Source organism: Dysidea avara, chromosome 7 (genome assembly GCF_963678975.1).
Source record: "Dysidea avara chromosome 7, odDysAvar1.4, whole genome shotgun sequence".
In the NCBI taxonomy this organism is placed as follows: Eukaryota; Metazoa; Porifera; class Demospongiae; order Dictyoceratida; family Dysideidae; genus Dysidea; species Dysidea avara.
Window position 1 is genome coordinate 554,026 of NC_089278.1, and position 12,384 is coordinate 566,409.

The 12,384-nt window shown below is 37.9% G+C and overlaps 1 protein-coding gene across 3 annotated transcripts; it reads left to right on the top strand.

The window, feature by feature from the left end:
* Positions 1–65: 65 nt before the first annotated feature.
* Positions 66–11,290, top strand: LOC136261583 (large ribosomal subunit protein uL1-like). 3 transcript variants are annotated; one of them, XR_010703951.1, is made up of 7 exons: positions 66–350; positions 395–478; positions 9,458–9,526; positions 9,576–9,687; positions 9,731–9,853; positions 10,969–11,053; positions 11,101–11,290. XR_010703951.1 is itself a non-coding variant. In XM_066055610.1 (7 exons), exons 1-7 carry the CDS (start codon positions 144–146, stop codon positions 11,223–11,225), a joined length of 780 nt encoding a protein of 259 aa, XP_065911682.1. In that variant the 5' UTR covers positions 66–143; the 3' UTR covers positions 11,226–11,290. The 3 variants fall into 3 exon arrangements, 2 of the variants coding, with proteins under 2 accessions (XP_065911682.1, XP_065911681.1); XM_066055610.1 differs by having other exon boundaries at positions 9,576–9,730; positions 9,783–9,837; XM_066055609.1 differs by having other exon boundaries at positions 67–350; positions 9,731–9,837.
* The last annotated feature ends 1,094 nt before the right edge of the window (positions 11,291–12,384 follow it).

Here is a 12,384-nt window from a genome sequence, read left to right on the forward strand (position 1 = left end):
GCGTTGTAATCGGTATAACTACACTGTAGTAAACGCTGTAGTCATAGATTTAAACATGCACAAGTATGGCTGCTCAGGGAAAACCCCGCTAATACTAAGTGCGCTTTAATTAGAAGTATGCACGTTGATTTGCACTACCGGACATGTTCTTGAGCACAAGGGTTCGTGTGGTCCGTAAAGAGGTTGCTCTATTGTGCAGACGTCGTATCAATGACGTTTACCTCATTAAGAAGCGTAGACCACTTCAGTACAGCATGGGGGAAGCTTTTAATGCGCTGAGGTGTTACTCATTTCAGGAGGACGAGACAGTTAACACTACCCTAATCTGTGACCTTAGGACAAAGCACAAGGTAACAAGTTGATTATGTTCTAGACCTCCAAACGTTCAAAACAGGAAAGACTGAGAAATCCATTCCGAGGACGTGTGACCTACCCCCATCAGTTTGGACACAAGCCAACTGTACTTCTGATATGTGAGGTGTGTATTGAGGCCATGTGAAGTATCATGAGTTAGTGATCCATTCTATGTGTGGAGTATGTCATTTGTCCCTAGATCTGATCATGTAAAATAAGATAATAAAAATGAAGGACATCAGTTGTTCTTTTTATGCAGTTGCATGTGACCGAGGTGTTTTTTTATCACTACATCAATATTCAAAATAAAATTAATTAATTAAAATTAAAAAAATAGGTACACTACTTCTACAAGATGAAGTCTTAATTATTTGGACTTTAAGCCACAACACTATTCAGTGGACTAGACTATTGGACTAAAATCTAAAAATGTTATGGTTGGATTTATTAACTAAGGGCCTTAAGTCCAAGGGGGCAAAGGGTTGGGGGGAATCTGAGGAGGGGCCAGGAGGGCAAAGCCCCCCCCTCCCCCCAGATCTGCCTATGATACAAGGTTACTGCTCTATCGTTGGTAAACCATCACTGTCACATTCCACTGCTTGTATTTTAGTGAGTTGCAGGTTATTTTAGCTATTTAGCTAACATAACGCATGCTTTGTAAAGCATATAAAATTGGTTAGTTTAATGGTAAAGTGTACGAAACATAAGGTAGTTTTGTAATAATTTACAAAAATTGTCAGTTAATGACATTAAAATTGTGACTGCTCTATTAGAGTATCTCAATCTTTAGCACAAAAATTCACACTTGTTTGTCTCATTTTCTTCACAGTGTACAGTTTATAATTGTAAAGTGCATTTATAACTGTTGTTTTCTGTTTGCCTATTGACTTTCTGTACTTCTGAACAGTGTGAATACACCGTTCCATGTTGATGTAGTCCTGTATGAAAATGGAAAATGTCAGCTATACCAGACAAAGTTATGTAACTTGTGTACTAGAGTTCCCTTCTTCTCCTATTAGTGGATTTTACCCTATAGCTTCTTCTCCCCCTCCCCTAGCAATCTACCTATTCCTTGTACAATGCAATTCTAGTGAATTCAGTAGGTTAGCTACATGTACACGTTGAGACAAGCCCTCTAAAACATTTAATAATTCAACTTGCATACAACATTTGTAGTACTGCTTGGCCTGCTATAAATTTCAAAATCTTTTCATTCAAATGTCTGACCATCATCACTAATCATTTAGAGAGAAACACTTGTTAAGCTGTTTTCTCAGGGCTCAGCTCAACATGTACATACTGTCGAGAACTGACGTTATTAAGTGGTTTAAGTGAAGTAGCTAAGAATTTCTCTATTAACTGTGAGTAGTGTTCGAGAGAGTTGGCATCTCAGCTACTTACCACTTAGCCTCACACAACTATCACATATTGGTGTTGTGACTATTTGCCTTACAGCTAGCTATGCCAACCTAACCTTTGTAATCTGTCACGATAAAGCTGTGGTACTGTGGCATTTGGACTGAGAATGGTATCCTAGAAGGCAAACAAATTTATTCTAAGCAACTTGTATCTTTACCACAGTTACCTGTTGGCTTGGACAAACAAGCTACAATAAAGGAACTGAAATGTCTACAGCATCCCACAGAACATACCTCTCTTATCTCTCTTAATGAAGCTCTACCAAAGTGTAGATGAAATAGCGGAGTCCAATGAGCCACTGAATGACTCACAATGTGCTGCTACCTTGAGTACATCTGTTGAAAAAATTACATGAAAAGAACAGACAAAGTTAAACATGCACACGCACAGAGGCGTTGCTGAATCTGCCCAATCCAAAGAACACAATGGTTGGTCTCAGAACCTTCTATGACATTATTGAGAGTCACATTAGAGGATTACTCTCCATGATTATTACATGCCACAGAAACTACAGATCAGATAAAGGTACCAGTTAAGAAGATTACATGTAAGGGAACGTTCACTACAAATAGTTGGTTGTCAGCACTGAGAAACAGTTAGAACACATGAATGGAAGGACTCTGTTTCAACTGTTTGGGTGAACAACTTCTCATGTTTGCTATAAGAAATACAACAATAAGCACCACACTAGCATCAGAGGTCTCATGTGATTAAATTTTCCTGGAAGGAAGACCATGCACCTCTTCCATCTAATTATCAGGAGAACCAGAACTCTAGTCTGATGACTAGTGGAAAACCATCAAAGAACAAGAGAAAAGAGGGTTCATAGAAAGAGCTGCAATTGACCAGATGTGGTCAAACACACTACCTACCACACCAGCAATTTGTATGGCTTATTACAACCAACTACCCAAGTCTCCATGACTGTCTAGATCCTCTGGTTAATGATCTCTGCTCAATTATTATATATTTTCATATTCACAAGTACAGATTGTCTACTGACATTGAAAAAGCTTTCTTACATGTGCAACTCCGTTACGATCAAACTTTACTCATTTCTTGTGGTTGTCATGTTTGATATTTATTGTTTCAAAGTGGTACCATTTGAAGCAACTAGTTCACCATTCATGTTAAATGCCACTCTTTGACTGCATGATCTAGGGCTGTGCAATAATGGTAAAACCTATATCTCGATAAATGACAACCATTTTATCTTGATAATCAATATTATCTCAATAATGATGTAACATCATCAAAAACACAGTTTTATATCTTTGTTGGCATGGAATCAAGTAGTGGTTGTTAAGCAAAAAAATTATCACTTCCCCCAACTGCTTTCCATAAGTTCCATCTGACTGTGGTTGATTTACAAAGATTTACTATTATCTCAATAAGCAAATTCATTATCTTATTTACGATAGGTGATCTAGGTATCTAGATAATCTTTTATCTAAATTATCTCCCAGCCCTAACTGCATCTCAAAAACCAAGACTCAGGTCTGGAAATAGCTAAAGATATAGAATCTCTCTATGATGACAACATTATTTCAGGTGGTCCAACGTTATGCAATACACTGGAGCTATCATGTAAGAAAGCAAATTTTAAGTTGTGGTTCTAACAGCCCTTAACTATAGCTGTTGTACAAGTGCTGACACCAACAAGATGGTAAACAGGAAAATGGTATGAATTATATGCTTTGATCTTTGGAGGATAATGAGGTCTTTAAAATCCACTAAGAGACCTGCTAGCAGGTTCTTAAGATGGTTAGAAACCTGCTCAAGCATCACAAATCTCACTTTCGATCATTGATTTGCAATGCTCCCTCCAAGCATATTCAGGCTGATAGCCTGCAGTGGGTGACCAGTCACCCAGGCCAACATGTAGTCAACCACTGTATTCATTTTATAGGCATGCCTAAAGGGATTCAATTATGGGAGGTACAATCTATAATGTTGTACGTACGTTTGTTACAATGAACGGAGAAGTCCAGAAGTATCACGGAAAACTCTGTTTAGTGCCCATGCATCTGTTTCTGGAGTGTTTTGAGGCTGTTTTCATCTATCAAACTATGCCTATGGACGGACTTTACCAAGACCTAATTGGGCAAGCTTCCCTGTAAAAACATTACGTATAATGTGGGTGTGGTCCGTATTCGAAACTGTGCCTGTTCTTTGTACTACTGTGGTGCCACTGAAGGCACAAGTTGTGACAACTCGTTCCCATCGTATAAATCCACACAAGCTGCTTCTTCAACACACATGTTCTTTACAATGCTGTGATGCCATAGGCACCAGCTACTGCTAACCCGGCTCGACATTATTGATCACTGCCATTTCCCATCTGTGCCAGAACCAAGTCTAACTTGTAAAAGGAAGCAGTGTGAACTTCAATTTTTTAACACTTCACGACAAGAGCATGTTTAGTCTTCCATGATTATTTTACAACGTATAACCCATTCCCACAATGACTCCACCTATATGCCCATATAAAACGCATACATTTTCTAAGTTGGTTAGAGACCACAAAGATCCTCGTGCTAGGTCTCTAACCTACACATAGAATAAGCTTCACAGCAAAGCCACTCTTGATTCAGGTGTTACCAAGAGGAAAATTTTACAGGATCTTTGATCCCTTTCTCCTGTCACTATGCATGCCAAACTGTTAATGCAAGAACTCCAGGATTTATTGGGATAGAAGACTCCATGAAAGACAAATAGAGTAACATGGTAGACAGCCTACAGAAGGCAGTAACAATACCATGATGGTACTTTCCTTTGAACAATGGCTCTGACAAGGCTCAGGAGCTCCACACCTCAGTTTGGTATATGGGGCTGTGGTATTGAAGATAGAGATGGCAAGTAACATCAGGTTAAAGTTGTCTTTGTATTTCTTGTTTACAGAAAGAAAGCGATATTTAGAAAAACTGAAGATAGATGATTGCGAGCTTGATGACCCGTTTGCCATAGACGAGGAGCAGTGGTCCAAGGATTTGACTAAGTGAGTGAAAAGAAAAGCAGAGAGTGGTCCAAATGAAACCCCTGTGCTGCATTCAGAAAGCTTTATTCTTCATTTTTTGATTTAGTACCAGCCTACTACCAGGTGCTTGTTTATTGAAGCCCCAATCTCAAAGTAGTGCCATGGAACAGGGAGAACTGCAGCAAGACCAACCTCTATATCTGCTATTGCAAATAATTGTAATGAGTATGAGACTGAAGGACAGCACATAGAGCACACTTCAGAATATGATGAGTAACATGGTGTGCAAGAACCTAGAGAACAGGATGAGGATCTACATACAGTACAAGTTGTAGAACCATTGGAAGAATCTACTGTACAACAGTTGTCAGATTCTTTCTCTCTTGAATGTGAATCAAGTAGTTCCCCATTAAGTGTGCTACCATTACCATTACCAGAATATTTTAAGAATTGTTCCACTACTGAGACAGATGTTCTTAATAGTACCAAGCAATTACTTTACTCCCTTAAATCTATATCTGAAAATGACTGTTTAAGAATTGAATGTTCTACATGTGATCAAAGGGATGGTATCGGCAGAGATAAGGCAGATTAACTGCCTCAGACTTTCATCAATGTGGAAACAGACTAATACTGTTATTGTCTAAACCAAACATTCAGTCAAAACGCAAGTGGCAAAAATATGCTTTATTATGCTTATTTAATTGTTTAATTGCACAGCTTGTTTTCCTGCGAAGAAACAAGTGCTTCTTAGTAGAACACCATCTGCAGTTAGTAATAACAAGGTGGTTTTGAGAGGTGGTACAAATTTGTTTCAAGCCATATTAGTGCTTTTAATTAATTTACACAACAGCCCAAACTTGATAATTATGTTGTAAAAAGTTGTGCACTTCAGCTGCTGTTTACACATACAGTAATTGTTGACAAATAGCATTTTTTACACATTTTAAATCAACTATTTCTATAAAAGTTATCAGGTGGAGACTTCCTGTGCCAGAATACCGCTGCTGCTACTACTCCAAGTTGACGAGAGATGAAAGTTTCTACCATCAAACTCAACAATAACTTGTAACTGCTTGGGTGCAGCCATCTTCAAGGACTCCATTCCTACTGTGTCCAGGGTAAATCCCGCACAGTACTGCTCCTGATACACAGAGGTCTGGTCATCCATCACAGTCCTAACCCTGTATTGATTTCAAAAATACAACTGGATGTACTAGCTGTTAGAATGTAGTATTACTAAATACATAAGAATGTGAGGTAAATTGATCAAAAGAAAAGTAAAAATGTTACCAAGAGTTAATAATAGTGGAGTATTAACTCTTGATGTTACTAAAATCTATTGAGGAATGGATAGCTAGCTACACTGAAAGAGAGCAGTCACAACACTGACCAACTTACATACCAAGGTCACTTTCATCTAGCCAAATTATTGTTGCTTCAGAAGGGCCTTCTCATTCTAAAACGGAGTTTATCATGGTACAACACTGCAACTGGTACAATCAGTTTGTTCAAACAGCTTTAACAAACCAAGGTTATTATCAGTTACCTGTACAGTACAAACATCACAAGTACACATGGGTACACATGAGGCTTTATAAGACCACCATACTAAATCAGGAGAAGATCCAGGATTTCACAAGCTAACAGGAACAAAATTTGTAAAGCAGAGACTCAGAAAAGAGATACCGTATGACAAGAAAATTTGATGAATCTACATTTCAGCAGTTTTGGTGAATTACTGTAAATGTCAAGAATTTATAGATCTAAACACATACTTTTAAAGGTGCTTATGAGCATTTGATGAATTTATAGTTTACAATCTAAACTAATTTGTCGAATTTTCTTGAGTAAAAATTTCCTGCCTTAAGGTAAGCATCCATTTTGAGTAACTATCAATTTCCAGCAGCGATTACAATTAATATAAAGATGGAGATTGTCAAAAATTCAGATACCATGGTACAACATTTAAATCTACATAACATACAGCAATGCTCTAACTCACTAAATTTTGCTGTGGGAAGCCCTCACCATTGGATGTGAATCACAAGTTGCTGAATCCAGTTGCACTGTGAGAGTCTAACCTAGTAGAAGAGGTCGTAACTGATGATTTATTTTTAAAATGTGCACCACTATATGAAACTAAGGTAGCAGTAATGATCATTTCTCAAGAATTTTGTGGGATAAAAAGATTGCATGGATTTTGTAGGCATCTTATCAACAAGATTTTACCAAAGATAATGTAGGGATTAGCAATGGTGATGTCTTTCCCATAGGAATTAATAGTTTTATGCACGGGCAATCCTTGTTATGAGTCCAGACTATCTCACTAACTCAACTTTGTTTCTTCATGAAATATCTTGACAGTTTCACTTTTACATTGGGTGAATGTTATCAAATCACGGTGGCATGCAGCTAGTTTGTTCCAAACTTCATTGCTATGGTTGCCCAGGTTTAACTATTTCAAAGCATCAGGACAAGGTACAAGATTTTTGTCAGTATTAGTGAAGATTTGTATGAAGGTTACATTTCTGTAAACTGAGGTGCTTGGTGGTAATCTTAATATAATTGGTGTATCCAGCATTACCTGATATGAAATCGGTTCCACTTAGCCTTGAATCTGTATTTGGCTCCCAAAACTCTCTCTTGAGCAGTCGAGTCCACTGATGTCTTCTCTCAGGGTCCTTAGGAAATCTATACAGTTTGATTCCACCCTTTTTGCTTCCTCACTTCTTACACCCAGCAACTGGAAGGCATTCTTAACACTCACAAACTTCACCGTTTGCCCTACAACAATGGCGGACACATAATTCATGAGATTTTTTAAGGTGACCACACCTTCTTGCTAAACCCGTCTATATGTAACGGGGTGATCATTTAGGACGGCTTCTAATTCAACTGTGATGGTCTGAAGTGCAGATAAATGTCCTCCCAAGTACCTTCTTGATCATGGTAAGGCCTTTCCCAAAAGCCACGATACCACGGTAGTCTTTTGGGTATGAACTGTCATGTTGTCTCTTGTTTGGTTAGTTGTTCAACATCTTCACGAATTCCTTTGCAACTGATTGATAGGTGGATGCATTGTCAGAAATCATGATTACAGCACCTCAAGGGTCACTGGAGGAAAGAATATCTTGACATCCTTGTGAAAACTCCACAAAGTGAAGGGTTGGTCCTCATATATGATGACTCACCCAGGAAGGACTAGTTGGAAGATAACAGTGAATCAAGTGGTAATGATGGGTATGTTAGGGCTGCAGAATTGAAAACTAATAGTGGAAGAATGAATCCACCGATTGCTAAACTTTATCCATTGGAGATATCAACTGATGACTCTCATTGAACTTAAAAATGATATTCACCACTGCAGGACACAAGAGAAACATATCTCAGTGGAACAAGGAGATTCTTGGCCCTGCCCCAGAGGATGTCAAGAACTGATGTTGTCAAGTGGTTTAGTTGAAGGAGCTAAGAATTCCTCTATTAACTGTGAGTAATGTTCGAGAGAGTTGACATCTCAGTTACCATTTACATAGGTATTGCAACACACACACACACACACACACACACACACACACACACACACACACACACACGCACGCACACACACACACACATTATAGCATAAACAAGAACTGTCACAGTAGGAGTTTTGACTGCCATGGAAGTTTGAACAAGAGATCACATGACCACTGAAGTACCTTGAGTGCACCTTGATATAGTTGTTAGCCCTGTGTATCTTAAACATCCAGTAAAGTGAAGCATAGTCAGCAAAAGATAATCCTGGGAGTGAGGAAGAAATTGTAGGAGTGAGATTACAAAACAAATGCTGGACATGAGAGCATGGGATTGAAGGCTAAATCATGAGAGTCATGTCTTGGCAGTTGGAACCTCTGTTTAGCAGTCCCTCAATCTCATACTAATTGTAATATATTACTCACCAATCAATTTCCCTATAATTGTGCTACTGTGCCTGTGTATCTTTTGGCTATACACTGCTCTATTGGTATTGTAGGTTCTCCCATTGTGATTGTACTTGGTTGTATGTGCACACTGCCACCCTTGTGTCAGAGCCTGGGATCTAAGACTTGAGAGAGGTTTACTGGCAAGCTTGCAGGCCAAACAACAGTGCATTCAATTCGGTCCTATTCACTTACATAGCTTAGGTTCAGTAAAGTTGTTTTCCCATGGGTGCAAAAATTTCTATGGTGTGTCACCAAAGTAAATTCATGTTATTTATTACAGCAACAACTTTACAATTCCTAACCGTTCATGTGTAGTGGACTATAGTATGTTCACGTTGAGCTGAATCCTCAAAAACACTTAATAACTCATGGATGCAGTTACACATGATCTTGAAATTTGGCTCATTTGTAGTACTGCTTGACCCGCTAAAAATATTTCAAAATCTTTTAGTTCAAATGTTTGACATAATAATATTTAGGGACAATCAAATTTCCACAATACATTTCCTATGGGAAGCCATATAAGTACAGTGTCCATTACAGCCCTTTCCCGAACTTGTAATGGAGCCAAACCATATGTGTCTGTTGTTGACACCTTTGCTGTTACCAATAATCATCTGGTTCGCTGAAATGTTAATTCTGTTGAGAAAAACTCCACTTTTAATTTTTAGCTGTTTTTCAGGATTCAGCTCAACTGAACATACTATAATCACCTTGTAATAAGTAACACTTTTGTATGAAGGAGGAAGCAAAAGACGCTGCCAAGGCTGCTAAAGTTGACATTGTTGGCGGTATGGAACTTGTGAAGCAGGTAGGAGTTGTCCATTATAACTACTTGATCACATCACACAATTCAACAGATAGTAGATAGTAAAGTCAATTTTGATATTTGCTTGTGTACTACTAAACTCTACCCCAAAGTACAGCCGCTACAAAAAGAGCTGAAGCAACACATGCCTCATCCACGGAGAGGTAAGTGGCAGCCATTATTCCTTATCATCATCTTGTCCATCAGGTACAGTTATTGAGGCTGATAACATAAAGAATGTTGTTGTAAACTTCACTAGTACCAGGGAGTACAAGAGTGATACTATGGGCAAATGTATCATGCCAATAGGACAGGTAAATGATACTTGTGGTAAGTTCCATTACTTAGAGCAAGACCATGTTTGGCTGCATAGTTGTGTAGTTGTTGAGTACAATTATCTTCTCGGTTTGTTTTCTGCAGTGTATAAGTCATTTTCCGTTATGAAGAAAGGTATTCCAAGTAGCACACTGCATTGTCAGCTAGTAATGTAACACTGTTAATCTATTGATCAGTGTATCTACGGACAGTCTCATGAAGTTTTAAGAGTTCTAGTTCCATTTGCTTACCATTTTATGAACTGATATTCAAACACTATACACTACATCAACAAGTACTAAGCATTTATGAGTCACACTACTGTGTCGTACATAACACATAATTCAGGGGCGGAGAACATTACTCAAAAGTGGGGGGGCAAGTCATGTGGGTTGGCTGTAAGTTACAAAGTGTTTAAAATCATTAACTGTACCTTAGTGTGCTAGCTTGCAAAGCATACCAATACTAAAGGGTCTGGAGGCATGCCCCACAGGAAAATTTTGAGATTTGGATGTTTTGAGATTGAATCTGAGAGCATTTTCAGTGGAACATGTGTACTTGAATAGGATACTGCTATGCAATGACTATCATTGAGACACTGTACAGTTAGATACATCAGTAAATGAAGGCATTTCAGATAGACTCATGCTGATTATATACATATAGATATAAGTGTTGTAGTGAACACATTGAATTAATTGCATATAGCAGGGAAAACTTATAATGATTCCGCTGAATGTTCTATTAGAGTAGTTAGGTGACTGCTCTATTAGAGTATATCGATCTCGTGCACTCCCAGTACTGATTCATGCAGTGTTCCATGCTTGCATAACCTTTAGCACAAATCCCAGTAAATAAAGGCAAAGTAAGTTGGCTAATTACTAAAGTAGTTGCTTTACTGGCAACTGGGCATTGGAAAAAGTGAGGGGGCAGTTGCCCCTCTGCCCCCCCTATTTCTCCACCCCTGACTTAATTCTTGCATGAATGTTTAATACCTTGTTCACATGAGTTTAAATGGACACACATACGTACATCACAGAACTTTACGCTACCAGTGGCCTGGGTTAGAACTGAAAGTTTTGCTTGTACTTACATGTGTGTGTGTGTGTGTGTGTGTTCATATTATGTAGTTAAATTTTCCACTGGAACACTTACAAGTTAACTTCAAGAGACTCGTAGAGGAAGTGTTTACTCATAGAGAGAACATGGAAGTTGGTAAGAGCAGAAATCATTATCTGCTGTTGTTATGGTGTCTTCTGTAGAGAAGTTTATTATCAACATTTTCTTTTCGACTACATTTGGTCCATCATATTTGATAGACAAACAAGAAATGTTTGCACTGGAGCCAAAAGTTGAAACTAATGAGTGGAGTATATCATCATTATAGTGAACATGTAGTTAATGTTACTAATGACCAATATTTTATAATTATGACCAAATGCTTCTAGACAACATGACCTGCTCGATACAGACATTTGCGCAATCTTTGCAACAAGACCGCCAAGCGCAAACCGAAAATGTGATGCAACTACTTTGAAATTGTGCTGAATTATGTAACAAGCTCACATTTCCGGTGACTTCCTGTGTTGCATAGATCACGCAATTGTCTGTAGTACCTAATAGCACGAGCATATGAGCTCCTGGTAATAGAACAGTAATCATTGACTCGTGTAACAATTGTGTGGGGTGTCATAAAATAGAGTTTCTACAAAAGAATTGAATCAGCAGAAAATATATAATACAATCCTATGAAAGTGGCTGATCAGGACAGTAATTTAAATACTTTTCAAAGTATTTAATTAAAATTTAAATACATTGTTGTTGCACTTAACCCTACATATTGTAGTATGTAATTTTCTATACACAATTAATCATAAAATGTTAGCTTGGTAATTAACAGAAGTTTAGCCTACAACTCTTGGGTTGAAAAACCTTCAACGGCTACAGATGATGCTGGTGTATGCAATTAATTTGGTAGAGAGTTCTGTTATACAAGACACACTTCATTTACTTATGTGGTAGTCAACTTCAGAAAGAAGGTAGAAGCTTTTGGATCCATACACTTGAAGCACAGGACATGTTATACATAACAGAGGTAATACTCATAAAGAAGAAATAGTTATGACCTTGTTTTGATATTTGATTCTATATCAGGTATTTTGTTAAGAAAGTGTAAATTTTGTCATGTATTTGACCCCAATTAAGTGTGGTATATGCACAGCAAAACTATATCAAAACTGACTTCTTACTCCATCATAAAACCACAATTTCAAATACTGTGACAACACTGGACCCATTGCTAGCAATTGGTGGTGTCACAGGCTAAGCAGTATTTGAAATTATATTCCCAAGATGGAGTAAGAGTACTAGTTCTGCAGTAATGATTGTCATCACTTTGTGCTTTATATGTATGTTTTCTTGTGTGTATCTGTGCTTTATACTCCTAATGGAGGTCTAGCTACACAGTATCAATAATCACATGTACTACAAGCTCTGCAGCTAATCTGTGACAGTAAGGCCACATAAACTTAATTATTAGTTTCTCA

What these genes read in the sequence shown, in the direction of transcription:
- LOC136261583 (XM_066055609.1), top strand. Translation starts at nt 144, where the DNA reads ATGTTCTTGAGCACAAGGGTTCGTGTGGTCCGTAAAGAGGTTGCTCTA. An exon ending in CTGTACTTCTGATATGTGAG is followed by an intron (nt 479 to 9,457) that starts GTGTGTATTGAG and finishes TTTTGTATGAAG; the next exon opens with GAGGAAGCAAAAGACGCTGC. An exon ending in TAGAGAGAACATGGAAGTTG is followed by an intron (nt 11,054 to 11,100) that starts GTAAGAGCAGAA and finishes TGTCTTCTGTAG; the next exon opens with AGAAGTTTATTATCAACATT.